At 42.1% G+C, this 21,865-nt stretch overlaps 1 protein-coding gene across 4 annotated transcripts in view; it reads right to left on the bottom strand.

The window, feature by feature from the left end:
* The window catches only part of LOC139368409 (tachykinin-3-like), a 52,637-nt gene that overhangs the window by 1,731 nt on the left and 29,041 nt on the right, over window positions 1-21,865 (bottom strand). Inside the window, exons 2-4 of one of the 4 annotated variants that reach the window (XM_071107261.1) lie at window positions 15,749-15,869; window positions 691-828; window positions 314-413 (exon numbers count right to left, since the gene is read on the bottom strand). In XM_071107261.1, coding sequence (XP_070963362.1) covers window positions 314-413; window positions 691-804 — 214 coding nt within the window. In that variant the 5' untranslated portion in view covers window positions 805-828; window positions 15,749-15,869. Of the gene's footprint in view, window positions 1-313; window positions 414-690; window positions 838-1,403; window positions 3,309-15,491; window positions 15,982-21,865 lie in introns of those variants that run through there. The other 3 variants (XM_071107258.1, XM_071107260.1, XM_071107259.1) reach the window with 3 other exon arrangements.

Genomic DNA, 21,865 nt, shown 5'->3' with positions numbered 1-21,865 from the left:
CAGTGACACAGTATCAGTATAACCCCCTCTATACATCATCAAAGATGACTCAGTGCATGAATTGGGCAGGAGCTCACCGGAGCTGAGTACCTGCACCTCCAATTCTCTACTGCTTGATCTCCTGTTCCTTTTACAGAATATTAGCTCAAAAGTATAGTGGCGCTCCTGCACTTAAATATAAACAGTACCGGCACCCAAAACGAGTACAGGAGCCTATAACAGTCCAAGTCAAGCACCGAGACAACTGTTGTCTGCTGAGGGTCTTAACTTTGATTGATTGATGGTAAGATGCAGAGAGAGAGCTGAAGCTTACCAGCGCCCCTTCTACCCATCAGCCCAACAAAGCTGTCATAATCTAGGTCGTTATATCTCTTCAGAATGGTCCGCTTGAGGTTTTCAAGACCTGGAGTATCCTGTAAAGACAACGATGATAGGCCATTAATAAGCATCGTTTTCTCTCATTCGTAGACATGAAATCAGTCCCCCAAAAAAGAATAATCGGGATGACACATGAACAAGGTTATCTTTCCGCAGATGAGGCTTTAATTTGATCCGACCCCTACAGTCATTTGCTTTGAATTCACAGTTATGTTTTAAACCATTATATACCTAGATAAATAAAATAAAATAAAAAATTTACGTTACCATATGAGGGTTAAATAGATACGGTTGGATGAGAAACTTCCTTACCTCTGAGTCAGCAGTTGATCTGAGCGCCCCAGCAGCAGGCTCCTCGCAGCTGGACTGGCTTGAGCGGAGTTTCATGACGAGAAACAGAGCCACCAGCAACAATCCGTTTTTCATCTTCTTATTAACACCACCTGTAGCCTAGACAAGCTGTGATGTTGGGTTGACAATAATATCAACATTTAGAGATACATTTGCTTGACGCATTAGAATAAATAACTTCCAAGCTGCAAAATGCTTCATTAGAGCTCAGCTGAAACCAGCAAACGCGCACCAAGTATGAAACGGACTTGACATTGAAAATCCACAATGAATAATAGACTAGAAGACTGCAACAGCAGGCCTAAACATTCGTTTCTCTTCTAAAATGTAGTGATAACTGGTTTTAAATTGTGCGTAATGCGCACGGAATGTTTTCCATTTATTGTGAAATGAAAGGCTATATTACTAAACCTTGACAGTCATTTGATTTGTAGATATGTTTTCCGAATAGGCTACAACAATTACGCTATCATGTAGGCTATAGGCCTATAGAAAAAGTCCGAAATGTTTTTGTTGTTCAGCTTGCAGACAAAGTTGATTCGTTGCGTCTCCAAATGTCCCTGCAAAACTCCCGCCATCCAATTGATGGACAAATACATTCGGAATAACTTGAAATAGGCTCTATAACAAACCAAATACGGTATAGATCTATCAAAATATATATATATATTTACCTGTTTTCCGACGTGGTAATATTCGAATATGAATATTATGTTAGAGACAGTTGGAGAAGACCGTGCGCGCGCCCGGGTGCGGATGCTTGTTGGTGAGAGCGAAACGATGATACGGATAGCTCCTGCAGTGCAGCGACGAGATCCGCGAGGACAGAGTGATGTGTCCACTATTCTGTTTATTAAATCATAGCTGTGTATCTGCGCGAGTCCAATCAGCTTCAGAAACGTAGGTGGGGTCTCGACGTCTTATATCACATTCTCGTGTATCCCCATAGTCATACCACTGATGATGATAATGATCAGGATGTTAAAATGGAGCCAATGGCGCCTAGCTGTCATCCGAAAAAAGAACACCATGATCCATTCAGTGTCCCCAAACGTTCCATGGTCCTATTCTTTGATAGGCGACATTACACAAATCTGATTGGTAGGCTTGTGAAGTTCAACGGATGCTGGTCTTATGATTTCAGCTGTGTTTCTTATTTTCAAATAGTTGTGGTAAGGACTGTAGGACTATCCATCGGTTGGAGATGATTCATATATAGGCCCAACGGTTTCATTTTTCAACAGGTTGGGACCAACATGCGAGTTTCAAAGACAGTACCACGTGGAACTGTATTGCTCACTATCTCTCTCTTTGGCTGACTTGAATACTGTTTGCTCTGCCCTCGTTCACTGCAAAATAGTTTGTCTCCTCATGGTGCCCTGTCCTCTTGATTGCTTAATTGTAATGGTCATTGACTAGAGCCCAATCCATCTAGGAAGTCATTAGACGACAGAGATAGGAGCTGCCACAGCGCCACGAGACTACGCGGATGGATGTCTTGGAGAGAGCAAATTGAGCTGCTGCCTACGTGCAGAGTTGATTAGGGAAAGAGAGAGCGGGAGAAAGGAGTCACCGGTGGCCTATGCTCTCTGATGAGTGATGGATGGATCTAAGAAAATAAGTATGAAGATGAATAAACTATATTATTCAGATGAACATACCTGCACTTTTTTTATACTCAGATAATACATAAGGAAATTGAAATTCTCTCCCCCCTTTCAAAAACCAAAACATCAAATGAATGCTAAATTTGAATGTAAATGCATGTCCAGCATAGTTGCTCTGAGGCCAATTTTAGAACATTTGTTTACTGTGTGAGGGAATTGAAAGTACATTTCTGATTTATATGCAGGTTTGACCTAATTGAACCCAGCAAAGTAATGTGAATGAGTCTGTCGTGACTCACGAGTTGATTGCTGCAGCCATAAAATAAGTCCATGACTCAAATAAGTGTATGTGTGTCCGTGTCCATTTGTGGAGGCCATGTTGTCCAGCCGCCTAGCGAGAGAGAAGAAGAAATTTGGGATTGTTTCATCACAATTCAACCCGCTAAAGATGCCAAAGTGATTGGCAGTCAGTCTCTCGGTGTGTGTGTATGGGTGTGAGTGTGTTTGTGGGTCTGTGTTTCCAAACGTCTTTTTAAATTGCTTTCTCTGCTGCTAAATCTTTACTTAAACGCTTCTGACAGCCATTGCCAACAATGGTCAATTCTGCAACTTTCCTCAAGCATGACATTAGACCCAAAGGATATGATTATTTTCCTCACAAGGAAGAAGAATATTGATTGAAGTGTGTGAAGCATAGTATCAGTCATTTGTTGAAGCGTTTGTTTTCTGGGAAATGTCAAAAGCACAATGATTTTTGATAGTTTGGTGTTTCCTTCATATGCAAATGTATATTATTATACCAAATTAAAACATTTTTATCACTCCGTTTTTCAAAAATGAAAACGTAATCTCTTACCAACACTTGAATTCAACTCAATGCAGTGTTTAACAGCAGTAGCCAAATAAATCAGCAACTATTTTGCCTCACAATTAAAGCATACTCTGGCAATCAGATTCAACTACAATGGATGTTTTGTGAATCACAGCATACCGCATCTGTACAAGCCATTCATTTTTAATTTATATAAACTTTAAAGATCGTAGCGCCTGGGGACGATGGCTGTGGGGAATATAACAGATGAGAACAACACAGACACACACACACACACATACACACACACACACACACACACACACACACACACACACACACACACGCACACACACATACACCCTTGGGGAGATAACAGATATGAACGACTTTAGTCTCTAGGGACTGTGATTAGAAAGAGGAGGGACTAAATACATGGAACAACAAAGGACAGGCATGGAAGCAAATGCTCCAATGGTTTCATATTACAAAAGGTTAACAGTGTAGTGTTTTAATAATGAACTCCAGGCCATATTTGGTTGTTCCTGTATTTTCTAGATACACAAGTAGACCAAAGAGTGGGTGTTGGTGTGTGTGGTGGCCAAGCTGGTGTGCGGAGGTGTCAGGTCGGGGGTCGGGGGTCGGTGGTGGAGAGATCTGACAGAAGTGGGGGCGAGGAAGTCGTTAATCTGTTACATAATTGATGATTTTTTATTGATGATTTTACCCTTCCTTCTAATCAAAGGACCTCACTCTGAATACTAACAGTGGGCTATAAGTGAGACCTGGGGCTGGGTGCCAGAGGGGATGTTTACCTGCTGCTACTGGTCCCTAGCTGGGTATGGGGAACCCTCTCTATCTCTGTATGTCTCTCTCTCTCTCTCTCTCTCTCTCTCTCTCTCTCTCTCAATTCAATTCAAGGGCTTTATTGCCATGGGAAACATATGTTAACATTGCCAAAGAAAGTGAAGTATGTAATAAACAAAAGTGAAATAAACAATACAAATTACAGTTTTTCTCAATTGCTAAAACACTAAAACCCATTGGCTGAACAAAGTTCTCAGTTGCCTGGACTCATTTAGCTAATTATGCAGTCTGTTGTCAATACCTTAAACCATTTCACATGGTAAAACACAATTTGCAGATCTGACTTAGACTTTTCAGCAAAACTCTAAACACATTCTGCACTCTAACGCACGTGTCATCCATACTGGCAAACACAAGTGGCAAAAATCAAATACAAATAGAGATCATATGTCATTGATTGAACACAACCACTCAAAATTGATTTAACCTGTTTCAAATGATGCGACGCAACCAATATAAACCCGTTCAGAGAGCAAACAGGTTGTTGAAGGTGGGAAGGAGAAAGTCCGAGAATGGAAACTGTAGTACAGTGCATTCATTGTAGGCTGTATACTGTACAATGGACAAATTGTATGGCCCTGAAAATTGTGCTTTCCATTTATTACAGTTTTTTTGGATTGCTTACACACTAAAATTAAAAGTAGTACACTATTAGCAAAACCTTACACTCAAGAAGAAAAACATCAACCCATATTTGCACAACTATAAGCACATTGTCAACCTCACACTTGTTGCAAAACTCTACACACAGTGATTTGCAAAACACTAAACACGCTTAACATACATTACACACAAAAATCTATCATGAAGTCACGTCCTTGCAATCCCAAAGCACTGACTGTCAGATTACCACACCGTCCAACCAATTGGTTCACCACAGTCATCTGGTGTGCAAACACTTGTTTGCTCAATTGTAGACACACCAATCAGGTGTATAAGCACTATAAAAAGCAGCAGGTGAGTTCATCGGTCTTCAAGCACAATGGAAAGAGTCAGAGAAAGAGTAAGACGAGGAGGAGGAGGAGGACGAGGAGGAGAATGAGGAGGACGAGGAGAACAAGGAGGACGAGGAGGAGGGCGAGGAGGACAAGGAGAACGAGGAGGACGAGGACGAGGAGGAGGAGGAAGGGGAGGAAGAGGAAGACAAGAAGGTGCTCAAAGAGGACCGAATCTGACAAATGAGATCCGCGCAACACTGGTTGACCACGTTGTCAACCACAGCCTGACGCTGAGGGAGGCTGGACTGCGAGTACAGCCAAATCTCAGCCGATATACAGTGGCAAGTGTGATGAGAACATTTAGACTGGAAAATAGGTATTGTAAAAATACCATCATATCAAAAACATCTGCACGGTTTCAGTAACTGCTTACAGTACTGTATTCTATGCACTATCAGCACTTATGTTACCTTTCCTGTGAAATTACTGTACTATTGTATACTGTTTTTTTTCTACATGGGATTGAGGGTCAGGGACGACAAGGGGGAAGGCCTCCTATGTTCACAGAACAGCAAGAGAGGGAGATAGTAAACATGGTTTTGGCCAACAATGCTATAACACTCAAGCAGCTCCAAGCTAACATTGTCAATAACCACGTCATGTTCAACGATATCCATCAGGTCTCAACAGCAACACTAGCACGCATCCTAAACAAATAACATATTCAAATGATGCAAATTTATCGAGTGCCTTTCGAGCGCAATTCCGAAAGGGTGAAACGACTGCGGCATGATTATGCAGAGGTATGTATTCACTTTAGCAGTGTGATCTTGCATACTGTCTCATAATCATTTTACTGTACTGTAATATGTATACTAGATCTACACTGAACTACACAATTTTGCCTGACACTGTTTTTCAGAGAGTTTTACGAATGGATGGAGAGGAGATCCAGCATGAGTTCATTTACGTAGATGAGGCTGGATTCAACCTGACAAGAACACAAAGGAGGGTAAGAAACATCATTGGCCACAGGGCTATGGTCAATGTCCCAGGGCAACGTGGGGGTAATATAACACTCTGTGCAGCCATTACACAGAATGGGGTCCTCCACCGCCATGCCCATATGGGCCCTTACAACACAGCACTCATACTTACATTCTTGGACCAATTGCACAACATAACAGCAGCAAATCAAATTGATCATATGCAATACATTGTTGTCTGGGACAATGTGTCTTTCCACCGCTCTGCTCTGGTTCAGAACTGGTTTCAGCAACATCCACATTTCACCATCCTATATCTTCCACCATACTCTCCATTCCTCAACCCTATAGAATAGTTTTTCTCGGCATGGCGGTGGAAGGTATGTGATCTCCGTCTCCAGGCTGAGGTACCCCTCATCCAAGCCATGTTGCTAATGACAACATTGCCTGCGATGTTGATGAAATTCTCTGGCCAGATCCAGCTAGGCGAAGAGACAATGTCTAGTTATTTTTAAAAAAAATGTTGAACTTACAATACGTAAAGTGACGTTTGGTTACAGTATTATGAATCTCCATGTCAACATTTTGGGCGTGTTGAGAAGTGCTAAAAGTGTTTTAGGTTTATCACAGCAGAGTGTAACTCGTGCAAACAGAGTATAGTAATGTGAAATGTGTGTTTCATATGGTAACAAAGTGTGGGTTTTAAAAAGAAGTGTATAGTTTTTACAAGAGTGTTTAATTTTGCAAAGGATCTGTAGTGTTTTGTTACTTGGGTGTGTGGTTGTGCTAATTGTGTGTAGTGTTTTGAAAACACGGGCCCTGTTTTGAAAATCGTGCTTAAGCAATCAAAAAAAACTGTAAGTAATAAAAAAATGTAACAGTACTGACTGCTCAATAGATTTTGACTGGTTGCAGGTTCATATCAACAAAGAACACAAATCACAGTATCACAGAGACAAAGGACAAGTTTGTGAGATGCAGGGTACAGTACTATAAAAATAGGGGTACAAGGAGGAGGAAGAACAAAAACAAAATTGCAAAGAGCAAAGCAGAGTAGTAATTTCTGATCAATTTTGAGCTACTATGATAGAACATGTTTTCGTTCATCAAAAGACAATGATGGAAAAATATGAATATTATTTTAGATTAAAAATGTACTTCTCTCTGAGAATTGTATGTTTTGAACAATGTGTTTTCTATTTTCCGGTGTATTATTTACGGACTGCTTGAGAGTGTATATCATTTTGATCACTTTGTTTATGATTTGAGAGCAGTGTTTGATTTTGAACACAGGTAAAACTGTTTTGAGGTGAATGTTTCATTTTGCAAGAGGAGTCAGAGGTTTTGTAAATAGTGCTTGAAGATGAGGTTTTGTGTTTACAGTTTTTTTTGATTGCTTAAGCACGATTTTCAAAACAGGGCCCGTGTTTTCAAAACACTACACACAATTAGCACAACCACACACCCAATTAGCAAAACACTACAGATCCTTTGCAAAATTAAACACTCTTGTAAAAACTATACACTTCTTTTTAAAACCCACACTTTGTTACCATATGAAACACACATTTCACATTACTATACTCTGTTTGCACGAGTTACACTCTGCTGTGATAAACCTAAAACACTTTTAGCACTTCTACTTCCCTATGATTAGAGTAGGCTACTATCAACAAAGTACAAATATAATGTAAATTAAATAAATACAAAAATAACTAGACATTGTCTTTTCGCCTAGCTGGATCTGGCCAGAGAATTTCATCAACATCGCAGGAAATGTTGTCATTAGCAAGACACCTTGGAAAGAAACGTCTTGAATGACGAATCCATCCTTGCATTGCTGCTACCTCCATATGGTCACAGCCCTCCTCCATGGCTTGGATGAGGGGTACCTCAGCCTGGAACGGAGATCATATACCTTCCACCGCCATGCCGAGAAAAAAAGATTCTATAGGGTTGAGGAATGGAGAGTATGGTGGAAGATATAGGACTGTGAAATGTGGATGTTGCTGAAACCAGTTCTGAACCAGAGCAGAGCGGTGGAAAGACACATTGTCCCAGACAACAATGTATTGCATATGATCGATTTGATTTGCTGCTGTTGTGCAATTGGTCCAAGAATGTAAGTATGAGTGCTGTGTTGTAAGGGCCCATATGGGCATGGCGGTGGAGGACCCCATTCTGTGTAATGTGTAACATTGCCCTGGGACATTGACTATAGCCCTGTGGCCAATGATGTTTCTTCCCCTCATTCGCGTACTCGTCAGGTTGAACCCAGCCTCATCTACGTAAATGAACTCATGCTGGATCTCCTCTCCATCCATTCGTAAAACTCTCTGAAAAACAGTGTCAGGCAAAATTGTGTAGTTCAGTGTAGATCTAGTATACATATTACAGTACAGTAAAAGATTGTGAGACAGTATGCAAGATCACACTGCTAAAGTGAATACAAACCACTACATAATCATGCTGCAGTCGTTTCACCCTTTCGGAATTGCGCTCGAAAGGCACTCGATAAATTTGCTTCATTTGAATATGTTTTTTTTTAGGATGCGTGCCAGTGTTGATGTTGAGACCTGATGGATATCGTGGAAAATGGCGTGGTTATTGACAATGTTAGCTTGGAGCTGCTTGAGTGTTATAGCATTGTTGGCCAAAACCATGTTTACTATCTCCCTCTCTTGCTGTTCTGTGAACATAGGAGGTCTTCCCCCTTGTCGTCCCTGACCCTCAATCCTATGTAGAAAAAAACAGTATACAATAGTACAGTAATTTCACAGGAAAAGGTAACAGAAGTGCTGATAGTGCATAGAATACAGTACTGTAAGCAGTTACTGAAACCGTGCAGATGTTTTTGATATGATGATATTTTTACAATACCTATTTTCCAGTCGAAATGTTATCATCACACTTGCCACTGTATATCGGCTTAGATTTGGCTCCCTCAGCGTCAGGCCGTGATTGAAAACGTGGTCAACCAGTGTTGCGCGGATCTCATTTGTCAGATTCGGCCCTCTATGAGCACCTTCTTGTCTTCCTCTTCCTCCTCGTTCTCCTCCTCGTCCTCGTTCTCCTCGTCGTCGTCCTCGTCCTCCTCCTCCTCGTCTTACTCTTTCTCTGACTCTTTCCATTGTGCTTGAAGACCGATGAACTCACCTGCTGCTTTTTATAGTGCTAGTGTATACACCTGATTGGTGTGTCTACAATTAAGCAAACAAGTGTTTGCACACCTGATGACTGTGTTGAACCAATTGGTTGGACGGTGTGGTAATTTGACAGTCAGTGCTTTGGTATTGCAAGGACGTGACTTCATGATAGATTTTTGTGTGTAATGTATGTTAAGTGTGTTTAGTGTTTTGCAAATCACTGTGTGTATAGTTTTGCAACAAGTGTGAGGTTGACAATGTGCTTATAGTTGTGCAAATATGGGCTGATGTTTTGATTCTTGAGTCTAAGGTTTTGATAATAGTGTACTACTTTTAATTTTAGTGTGTAAGCAATCCAAAAAAACTGTAATGTTTTCAGGAAATGGAGCAAGGTTTCAGAAATTGTGTTTTAGCAATTGAGAAAAACTGTAACACTAAACATTACACTCACAGAAGTTCCAAAAGAATAAAGACATTGCAAATGTCATAGTACGTCTGTCTACAGTGTTGTAACGATGTGCCAATAGTAAAGTACAAAAGGGGAAATAAATTAACGTAAACATGAATTGTATTTACAATGGGGTTTGTAGTAACAGGTCACACATCTTACTGCTGTGATGTCACGCTGTGGCATTTCACCCAGTAGATATGGAATTGATCAAAATTGGGTTTATTTTCAAATTCTTTGAGGATCTGTGTAATCTGATGGAAACATGTGTCTCTAATATGGTCATACATTTGGCAGCGTGTTAGGAAGTGCAGCTCAGTTTTCACCTCATTTTGTGGGCAGTGTGCACATAGCCTATCTTCTCATGAGAGCCAAGTCTGCCTACGGCGGCCTTTCACTGAGTCTGTGCAAACAATAGTTTGCCATCAAAAGGATGGTATGCCGTCAAATACCCTTCTTGCCTTGACTATAAGCTAGTTCACAGCTTTGTGGAAGTTACCGGTGGGGTTGATGTTTAAGCCGAGGTATGTATAGTTTTTTGTGTGCTCTAGGGCAACGGTGTCTAGATAGAATTTGTATTTGTGGACCTGGCGACTGGACCTTTCTTGGAACAACATTATTTTTTGTCTTACTGAGATTTACTGTCAGGGCCCAGGTCTGACAGAATCTGTGCAGAAGATCTAGGTGCTGCTGTAGTAGGCCCTCCTTAGTTGGTGACAGAAGCACCAGATCATCAGCAAACAGCAAACAGTAGACATTTGACTTCAGATTCTAGTAGGGTGAGGCCGGGTGCTGCAGACTGTTCTAGTGCCCTAGCCAATTCGTTGATATATATGTTAAAGAGAGTGGGGCTTAAGCTGCATCCCTGTCTCACCCCACGGCCCTGTGGAAAGAAATGTGTGTGTTTTTTGAGAATGTTTGTGTACATGGATTTTATATTGTCGTATGTTTTCCTCCTAGCAGATCCTCATGCCAAATTGAGTCAAAGGCTTTTTTGAAATCAACAAAACATGAGAAGATTTTGCCTTTGTTTTTGTTTGTATGCGTGTCAATTAGGGTGTGCAGGGTGAACACGTGGTCTGTTGTACAGTAATTTGGTAAAAAGCCAATTTGACATTTGCTCAGTACATTGTTTTCACTGAGGAAATGTAAGAGTCTACTGTTAAAAATAATGCAGAGGATTTTCCCAAGGTTGCTGTTGACGCATATCCCACAGTAGTAATTGGTGACAAATTTGTCTCCACTTTTGTGGATTGGGGTGATCAGGCCTTGGTTCCAAATACTGGGGAAGATGCCAGAGCTAAGGATGATGTTAAAGAGTTTAAGTATAGCCAATTGGAATTTGTTGTCTGTATATTTTATCATTTCATTGACGATACCATCAACACCACAGGCCTTTTTGGGTTAGAGGGTTTGTATTTTGTCCTGTAGTTTATTCAATGTAATTGGAGGATTCCAGTGGGTTCTGGTAGTCTAAGATGTCTAAGGTCTAAGGTGTTTGTCCCCCTGTGTACAGATGGTGTCAGGTTCTTGTCCAGTTCTGGCATTTAGGCCACCACAGACCAGTACATGTCCCTGGGCCTGGAAATTATATGATTTCCCCATCCAGGATGGAGAAGCTGTCTTCATTAAAATATGGGGATTCTAGTGGGGGGGATATACACTTGAAGTCGGAAGTTTACATACACCTTAGCTGAATACATTTAAACTCATTTTTCACAATTCCTGACATTTATTCCTAGTAAAAATTCCCTGTCTTAGGTCAGTTAGGATCACCACAAGAATGTGAAATGTCAGAATAATAGTGGAGATAATTATTTATTTCAGCTTTTATTTATTTCATCACATTCCCAGTGGGTCAGAAGTTTACATAGACTCAATTAGTATTTGGTAGCATTGCCTTTAAATTGTTTAACTTGGGTCTAACGTTTCGGGTAACCTTCCACAAGCTTCCCACAATAAGTTGCGTGCATTTTGGCCCTCCTGACAGAGCTGGTGTAACTGAGTCAGATTTGTAGGCCTCCTTTCTCGCACATGCTTTTTCAGTTCTGCCCACAAATTTTCTATAGGATTGAGGTCAAGGCTTTGTGATGGCCATTCCAATACCTTGACTTTGTTGTCCTTAAGCCATTTTGCCACAACTTTGGAAGTATGCTTGGGATCATTGTCCATTTGGAAAACACATTTGCGAACAAGCTTTAACTTCCTGACTGATGTCTTGAGATGTTGCTTCAATATATCCACATAATTTTCCTCCCTCATGATGCCATCTATTTTGTGAAGTGCACCAGTCCCTCCTGCAGCAAAGCACCCCCACAACATGATGCTACCACCCCCATGCTTCACGGCTGGGATGGTGTTCTTCGGCTTGCAAGTATCCCCCTTTTTCCTCCAAACATAACGATGGTCATTATGGCCAAGCAGTTCTATTTTTGTTTCATCAGACCAGAGGACATTTCTCCAAAAAGTACGATCTTTGTCCCTGTGTGCAGTTGCAAACCGTAGTCTGTCTTTTTTATGGAGGTTTTGGAGCAGTGGCTTCTTCCTTGCTGAGCGGCCTTTAAGGTTATGTCGATAAGAGACTCGTTTTACTGGGGATACAGATACTGTTGTACCTGTTTCCTCCAGCATCTTCACAAGGTCCTTTGCTGTTGTTCTGGGATTGATTTTCATTTTTGACACCAAAGTACATTCCTCTCTAGGAGACAGAACGCATCTCCGTCCTGAGCGGTATGGCGGCTGTGTGGTCCCATGGTGTTTATACTTGCGTACTATTGTTTGTACATATGAATGTGGTATCTTCAGGCATTTGGAAATTTCCCAAGAAGTATAAAGGCACAGTCAACTTAGTGTATGTAAACTTCTGACCCACTGGAATTGTGATACAGTGCATTATACGTGAAATAATCTGTCTGTAAACAATTGTTGGAAAAATGACTTGTAGATGTCCCAACCGACTTGCCAAAACTATAGTTGATTAACAAGAAATTTGTGGAGTGGTTGAAAAACAAGTTTTAATGACTCCAACCTAAGTGTATGTACATTTCCGACTTTGTAGGTAGTACACAAGAGGACATTTTCTCTGTTATGATCATTTCCTTTTGAATTTCTAGCCAAGTGTAAAATGTTCTTGTTTTGATTAATTTAATAGATTTAGTTAGGTCCGCTCTACAGCAAATTAGCATACCCCCTGAGTCCCTTCCCTGTTTCACACCTGGTAGTTTAGTGGATTGAACAACCAGCTCTCTGTAACCTAGAGGGCAACCAGTGGGTCCATCTCCTCTATACCATGTTTCTTGTAGGGTGACAATGTCTGTATTTCTGATTTCTTTGGTGAAGTCCAGGATCCTGCTTTTTAGGCCAAAGGCACATGACCTCAGGCCTTGAATATTCCAGGTTGAGATAGTGAAGCTTTTGTGTTCCATAAAGTGTCCAAAGTGTGTGGTTTGGCCTCAGACCAGTAAGTGTGAGCAGAGCCTGCTGAGTGTCAGGTACATGCCGTTGGCTTGGGCTAGTGTAAGAGGTAGGGTTGGGCCTGTTTTCCTGCTCACGGCCTGGGCGTATGTGTGATTTCCTTGTTTAGGCCCTACTTGTGGGAGTGGGGTACATGGGGTGGGCAGGAGGGGCTTAGGTCTAATCGGAGGAGCCTAAATGAGGTGTGGGCATGGTTGGCTTGGAGGGGGTGTTGATTGTTTGGGGTGGGGGTGTGGATGTGGTTGGTGGTTCATTGATCATTTTGACCCCACGGGGTGAGATCTTGCATGGAGCCCCAGATCGAGGGAGATTATCAGTGGTCTTGTATGTCTTCCATTTCCTAATAATTGCTCCCACAGTTGATTTCTTCAAACCAAGCTGCTTACTTATTGCAGATTCAGTCTTCCCAGCCTAGTGCAGGTCTACAATTTTGTTTCTGGTGTCCTTTGACAGCTCTTTGGCCTTGGCCATAGTGGAGTTTGGAGTGTGACTGTTTGAGGTTGTGGACAGTCTTTTATACTGATAACAAGTTCAAACAGGTGCCATTAATACAGGTAACAAGTGGAGGACAGAGGAGCCTCTTAAAGAAGAAGTTACAGGTCTGTGAGAGGCAGAAATCTTGCTTGTTTGTAGGTGAATGAGAATGAAGTGTCACACCCTCATCTGTTTCACCTATCTTTGTGCTTGTCTCCACCCCCCTCCAGGTGTCGCCCACCTTCCCCATTATCCCCAGTGTATTTATACCTGTGTTCTCTGTTTGTCTGTTGCCAGTTTGTTTTGTTCGTTAAGCCTACCAGTGTTTTTCCCCTTGCTCCTGTCTGTTTCTAGTTCCTGTTTTCTAGTTTTCCTGGTTTTGACCATTCTGTCTGCCCTGACCCTGAGACTGCCTGCCGTTCTGTACCTTTTGGATTTGGATTACTAACCTCTGCCTGCCCTTGACCTGTCGTTTTGCCTGCCCCCTGTTCTAGTAATAAACTTTTGTTACTTCGACACCGTCTGAATCTGGGTCTTCCCTGAAACGTGATAGTAATGGCTATGTTCAATCTGTATGACGGAAGTTCAGAGTCACAGTGTGATTAAAGTTTAAAAGCAAGGTTCCCACGTTAACGGAAACTGCATTCATGGTAAACGCTGCATACGTCGGCTCAGTCGGAAATGACCTTAACATTTCTATCACCCAATCTGTAACGCTCCAGCGATACAGACTGAATAGAGCCTAAGTTAGATTTCCTGGAGTGGCGAGGTGCCATCTACAGTCACTGGGGATCAGAGTTGCGTGTCCGGAGCTTGGGACTCCCTGAACCTTGCTCAATTGGTTGAAACCTCAACCATATCCGCGGTGCGTCCGAAAATGTACCCTGTACCATACAGAGAGCACCACTTTTGACCAGAGCCCATTGGGCCCTGGTCAAACGTAGTGCACTATATAGGGAATAGGATGCCATTTCAGACACACCCTCTACTGCCAATAGGAGTTAATATAGTGAGTGACTGAGAGGTGACAGATGACATGTTGAAATGATGGGGTCTGACAGCACACTGAATCACACAAACGCACACACACACACACACACACACACACACACACACACACACACACACACACACACACACACACACACACACACACACACACACACACACACACACACACACACACACACACACACACAGCAGGTTGCATGGGCTCCGCATGGTCAACTCCATCACAGCAGGTGGAGGGCGTCATGGGAGACCACACCAGCGTCATACAGTAAATAAACAACGCCATTAACAACAGAGACAAAGACAGCACTGGGGCTGCTGTGATTAACAACCATTTGAATCGCGCGACACAAACGTGAGGCTGCTGCCGAGGCAACGACTACACTTCCTGGTGTCCAAACAGGAAGCAAGACACAACAAATGGAATGCATGTAGTATATACCTGCATTACAATTGAGTCATTTAGTAGATGCTCCCATCCAGAACGACCCACAGCTAGTGCATTCGTCTCAAGATAGCCAGGCGACACAACCGATTGTCACATAACACTACATACATAGTACAATACTGTAGAACTTTGTTCTAAAGCTGTATCCGTACCCATTGGATACAGCGATCACCATATTGTGACCAGTAGTGACGCGGTCAATTTCTCCTCAACTTTGAGCCAGGAGAGATTGACATGCATGCTACTACTGACATCCGCCCCTTCATGTACATCTGAGTGTAATACGTGCTATTCTGTTCTGCACCAACTGCAATTTGCCTATGTCCTTCTTTGCTGCACCTGACCACACAACTGGGCAGTAGGACCTGTCTGGCTGACTGAGATGTCAAGAAATTGAGATGAGTGCAACGCGATTGTGGACGGTCTCTTCTGGACGAGTTGAAAACCTAGGGATGCACTGAATCCGTTGACATTGAACATTTATTTTTGTTTGTTGATTGGGTCGCTACGGGCCAATTATGCACTACCCATTTGTCAATGGAATCTCTTTACCATAGAGTTGGCAGTGTACTGTCATACAGCAGGAAAGGAATCTGAAGCAGTTTATGAAGAGTGTGGACCTTGTGTGACTCAGGAAATGAAACTCTATTATGGCCTAGTCCTTTTCAGCCAATTCAAACTCTGTCTTTATGCCTCTCTCCTCTCAGAGCGATTTCTTCTGTTGTAGGTAACATGTAGGGCACTTTCCTCCGCCCTTCACCGTGGCTAGTTTAAGATGTTGTACACTGCAGTCAATGGTAAAGGCCTACCGGGTCGTCGATGAATCATTTCCCTATGCTCCCTGGCTTCAGTGCCATTCACATTCCTTGTGTCCAGACACAGTCACCGTAACTGCGAGTTAAATTTGATGATAACCTTGATGTAGAACACCTATGAAAAGAGAGAAGAGGAGTTAGAACATATTGGAATGACCTTAGGGTCCTCAGTCATTGTAAATGACTCTGTGTGTGTTCAAGGAGTGTGAATTGGAACTGTTGATCACATCTCCTACTCCCACTCAGTAAAAGACCATGCAAAAACAATTATAACACAGTATTGTTGCTTTAGATTTGGATGTCTACGAGATAACACATTTCTATCAAAATTCTTTGTTCGCAGAATACTTGTCTGTGGTGGAGGACATCAACAGACACAGACAGGATAACATCCTCATAATACCCTTATTGTCCTTCCACTCTGCTTTGCTGATGTATCATCCATTTGTGCTTTTAACCTTTCTGGGAAGGGGGTTCCGCTAGCGGAAAATTCCTCAAACATACAAGTATTATACACCATTTTAAAGATAAACGTCTTGTTAATCCAACCACAGTGTCCGATTTCAAAAAGGCTTTACGGCTAAACCACACCATGAGATTATGTTAGGACAGCACCTAGCCACAAAAAAAACATACAGCCATTTTCCAAAAAAGGAGACAAAAGTCTGAAATAGCGTTAAAATGAATCACTAACCTTTGATGATCTTCATCTGGTGGCACTTCCAGGACTCCATGATGTTAGACAATAAATGTTTGTTTTGTTCAATAAAGTTAATCTTTATGTCCAAAAACCTAATTTGAAATTGCCGTGTTATGTTCAGAAATGCATTGTCTCAAACAAACATCCGGTGAAAATGCAGATAGCCACATCAAATTACAGAAATACTCATCATAAACATTGATATAAGATACAAGTGTTATACATATGATTAAAGATACACTTCTTGTTAATCTAGCCGCTGTGTCCGATTTCAAAAAGGCTTTTCGGCTAATGCACACCATGCGATTATGTTAGGTCAGCGCCTAGCCACAAAAACCATACAGCCATTTTCCAACCAAGGAGAGGTGTCAACCAAGGAGAGGTGTCACAAAGCCAGAAATAGCAATAAAATGAATCACTTATCTTTGATGATCTTCATCTGATGGCACTCCCAGGTCTCCATGTTAGACAATAAATGTTTGTTTTGTTCGATAAAGTTCATCTTTATGTCCAAATACCTCCTTTTGTTCATGCGTTGTTCACGCGTAGTCCAGTAATCCAAATGCACAAAGCACAGGTACAAAGTCTAGACGAAAAGTCAAAAAAGTTCCATTTGAGTTCGTAGAAACATGTCAAACGATGTTACTTATCAATCCTTAGGGTGTTTTTATCATAAATATTCAATAATGTTTCAACTGGACAATATTGTTTTCATTAGAAAGGAAAGGGAACGGAGCTTGCGCTCAAGGCCACGCGCGTGACTAAACTAAAGGCTTTCAGCTGAGCCACTACTTTGACTGGTCTTATTCGCTCCCCTTTCACAATAGAAGCCTGGAACAACTTCTAAAGACTGTTGACATCTAGTGGAAGCCTTAGGAAGTGCAATCAGACCCCACAGACACTGGATATGCGATAGGGATTCACTTGAAAACTACAAACCTCCAAATTCCAAATTCCTGGTTGGATTTTTCTCAGGTTTTCACCTGCCATATGAGTTCTGTTATACTCACAGACATTATTTTAACAGTTTTTGAAACTTAGGGTCAGGGTTAGAGTGTTTTCTATCCACATATACTAATTATATGCATATTCTAGCTTCTGGGCCTTAGCAACAGGCAGTTTACTCTGGGCACGCTTTTTCATCCAAACATCCCAATGCTGCCCCCTATCCCTAAAAGGTCTGAAAGGGAAAAATACAACTTTTCTAGTTTTTAAGTTTTCAACTAGTCAAAAGAGTAGAGAGTGTGAGTGACGTCACTAGAGTGAAACACTTACTTACGAGTCCATTCCCAACAATGCAGAGTTAAAGATTAAGACCAATATTTGCTACAGTGATAAAAAGGAAATAGAAAACAAAATAAAACAGTTCTGAATGTGAGTTCTGAGTTATGGAAGAGCAGAAAAAGAGAGAGAGAGAGAGAGAGAGAGAGAGAGAGAGAGAGAGAGAGAGAGAGAGAGAGAGAGAGAGAGAGAGAGAGAGGATGGAGCTGTGAGTAGAGCTTGTGGGTGTAAAAACAGCTGTATCTGCAGGCTATGAGAGGAGACATAACTGATGATCGATTGTCAATGAATTTCAGGGACCGATGTGGTGTGTGTTTGTGTGTGTATGTGTGTTTGTGCGTGCATACGTGTGTGTGCGTGCTCGTGTACATGTGTGTGTGCGTTTGAAGAAGGTGTGAACACACTACCAGGAAATACGTAAACGGCCAACGGCGACACAGCAAAGCCAGAAATAAAAACAACCAGAGGGAAGTCTAGTGGTGTATCACAAACGTGTGTGTGCAACAAGATACACTTTCATTGTGGGGTGTGTGTGCATCAAGATCTCACAGTTTGACCAATTTGACTTTAGATTCTGATGTTTGTCCACGTTCCTCCAAACGTCAAATTTCAAAGTACTTGTGACACCCTGGGTTTCCTCCTGTTCAGTATCGTTATGTTTCTCCAAACATAAAATGTAGAAGTTAATAAGGGGTTGACGTTTTGGATAGGGTTAAAACATTAAAGATCCACTCCGGGATCTTATGCTCAACAAATTCGTAACATATTGCACGAACTGGACTTGTAACATTTCACATGAATTGAAAAATTTGTATAATATCATGGTCATGGCGAATGGTTCAATCAAATCAAATCAAATTTATTTATATAGCCCTTCTTACATCAGCTGATATCTCAAAGTGCTGTACAGAAACCCAGCCTAAAACCCCAAACAGCAAGCAATGCAGGTGTAGAAGCACGGTGGCTAGGAAAAACTCTGTAGAAAGGCCAAAACCTAGGAAGAAACCTAGAGAGGAACCAGGCTATGAGGGGTGGCCAGTCCTCTTCTGGCTGTACGGGGTGGAGATTATAACAGAACATGGCTAAATGTTCAAATGTTCATAAATGTTTATAAATGACCAGCATGGTCAAATAATAATAATCACAGTAGTTGTCGAGGGTGCAGCAAGTCAGCACCTCAGGAGTAAATTCCGCCAAACTTACCCTAGTAAAACTGACTATCCTACCGATCCTCGACTTCAGCGATGTCATCTACAAAATAACTTCCAATACTCTACTCAGAAAACTGGATGCAGTTTATCACAGTGCCATCCATTTTGTTACTAAAGCAACTTATACCACCCACCACTGCGACCTGTATGCTCTAGTCGGCTGGCCCTCGCTACATATTCGTCGCCAGACCCACTGGCTCCAGGTCATCTACAAGTCTATGCTAGGTAAAGCTCCGCCTTATCTCAGTTCACTGGTCACGATGGCAACACCCACCCGTAGCACGCGCTCCAGCAGGTGTATCTCACTGATCATCCCTAAAGCCAACACCTCATTTGGCCGCCTTTCGTTCCAGTTCTCTGCTGCCTGTGATTGGAACGAATTGCAAAAATCGCTGAAGTTGGAGACTTTTATCTCCCTCACCAACTTCAAGCATCTGCTATCTGAGCAGCTAACCGATCGCTGCAGCTGTTCATAGTCTATCGGTAAATAGCCCACCAAATTTTACCTACCTCATCCCCATACTGTTTATATTTATTTACTTTTCTGCTCTTTTGCACACCAATATCTCTACCTGTACATGAACGTCTGATCATTTATCACTCCAGTGTTAATCTGCAAAATTTTAATTATTCGCCTACCTCATGCCTTTTGCACACAATGTATATAGACTCTCTTTTTTTCTACTGTTTTATTGACTTGTTAATTGTTTACTCCATGTGTAACTCTGTGTTGTCTGTTCACATTGCTATGCTTTATCTTGGCCAGGTCGCAGTTGCAAATGAGAACTTGTTCTCAACTAGCCTACCTGGTTAAATAAAGGTGAAATAAAAAAGTTGGCTTTTCATAGCCGATCATTAAGAGTATCTCTACCGCTCCTGCTGTCTCTAGAGAGTTGAAAACAGCAGGTCTGGGACAGGTAGCACGTCCGGTGAACAGGTCAGGGTTCCATAGCCGCAGGCAGAACAGTTGAAACTGGAGCTGCAGCACGGCCAGGTGGACTGGGGACAGCAAGGTGTCATCAGGCCAGGTAGTCCTGAGGCATGGTCCTAGGGCTCAGGTCCTCCGAGAGAGAGAAAGAAAGAGAGAAAGAGAGAATTAGAGAGAGCATACGTAAATTCACACAGGACACCGGATAAGACAGAAGCACTCCAGATATAACAAACTGACCCTAGCCCCCCGACGCATAAACTACTGCATCATAAATACTGGAGGCTGAGACAGGGGTCAGGAGACACTGTGGCACCATCTGATGATACCCCCGGACAGGGCCAAACAGGAAGGATATAGCCCCACCCACTTTGCCAAAGCACAGCCCCCACACCACTTGAGGGATATCTTCAACCACCAACTTACCATCCTGAGACAAGACCGAGTATAGCCCACAAAGATCTCAGGAAGATCACATCAGTGACTCAATCCACTCAAGTGACGCACCCCTCCTAGGGACGGCATGAAAGAGCACCAGTAAGCCAGTGACTCAGCCCCTGTAAAAGGGTTAGAGGCAGAGAATCCCAGTGGAGAGGGGAACCGGCCAGGCAGAGACAGCAAGGGCGGTTCGTTGCTCCAGAGCCTTTCCGTTCACCTTCAAACTCCTGGGCCAGACTACACTCAATCATATGACCCACTGAAGAGATGAGTCTTCAGAAAATACTTAAAGGTTGAGACTGAGTCTGCATCTCTCACATGGGTAGGCAGACCATTCCATAAAAATGGAGCTCTATAGGAGAAAGCCCTGCCTCCAGCTGTTTGCTTAGAAATTCTAGGGACAATTAGGAGGCATGCGTCTTGTGACCGTAGCGTACGTGTAGGTATGTACGGCAGGACCAAATTGGAAAGATAGGTAGGAGCAAGCCCATGTAATGCTTTGTAGGTTAGCAGTAAAACCTTAAAATCAGCCCTTGCCTTAACAGGAAGCTAGTATATGGTGGCTAGCACTGGAGTAATATGATCATTTTTTTTTTGGTTCTAGTCAGGATTCTAGCAGCCGTATTTAGCACTAACTGAAGTTTATTTAGTGCTTTATCCGGGTAGCCGGAAAGTAGAGCATTGCAGTAGTCTTACCTAGAAGTAACAAAAACATGGATTAATTTTTCTGCATCATTTTTGGACAGAAAGTTTCTGATATTTGCAATGTTACGTAGATGGAAAAAAGCTGTCCTTGAAACAGTCTTGATATGTTCGTCAAAAGAGAGATCCGGGTGCAGAGTAACGCTGAGGTCCTTCACAGTTTTATTTGAGACGACTGTACAACCATCAAGATTAGTTGTCAGATTCAACAGATCTCTTTGTTTCATGGGACCTTGAACAAGTATCTCTGTTTTGTCCATCCACTTCCTTGCAGCCATCCACTTCCTTATGTCTGAAACACAGGCTTCTAGCGAGGGCAATTTTGGGGCTTCACCATGTTTCATTGAAATGTACAGCTGTGTGTCATCCACATAGCAGTAAAAGTTAACATTATGTTTTCGAATGACATCCCCAAGAGGTAAAATATATAGTAAAAACAATAGTGGTCCTAAAACGGAACCTTGAGGAACACCAAAATGTACAGTTGATTTGTCAGAGGACAAGCCATTCACTAATATCTTTCCGACAGATGCAGAGGACAGATGCAGAGCCTCGGTCTGACGCCATTAAAAGGTAATTTACCACCTTCACAAGTGCAGTCTCAGTGCTATGATGGGGTCTAAAACCAGACTGAAGCATTTCGTATACATTGTTTGTCTTCAGGAATCAGTGAGTTGCTGCGCAACAGCTTTTTCAAACATTTTTGAGAGGAATGGAAGATTCGATATAGGCCGATAGTTTTTTATATTTTCTGGGTCAAGGTTTGGCTTTTTCAAGAGAGCCTTTATTACTGCCACTTTTAGTGAGTTTGGTACACATCCGGTGGATAGAGAGCCATTTATAATGTTCAA

This window comes from Oncorhynchus clarkii, chromosome 16, assembly GCF_045791955.1.
Source record: "Oncorhynchus clarkii lewisi isolate Uvic-CL-2024 chromosome 16, UVic_Ocla_1.0, whole genome shotgun sequence".
Taxonomy (NCBI): domain Eukaryota; kingdom Metazoa; phylum Chordata; class Actinopteri; order Salmoniformes; family Salmonidae; genus Oncorhynchus; species Oncorhynchus clarkii.
The sequence above is the reverse complement of the archived record's forward strand: the minus strand, read 5'-3'. Positions and strand labels throughout refer to the sequence as shown.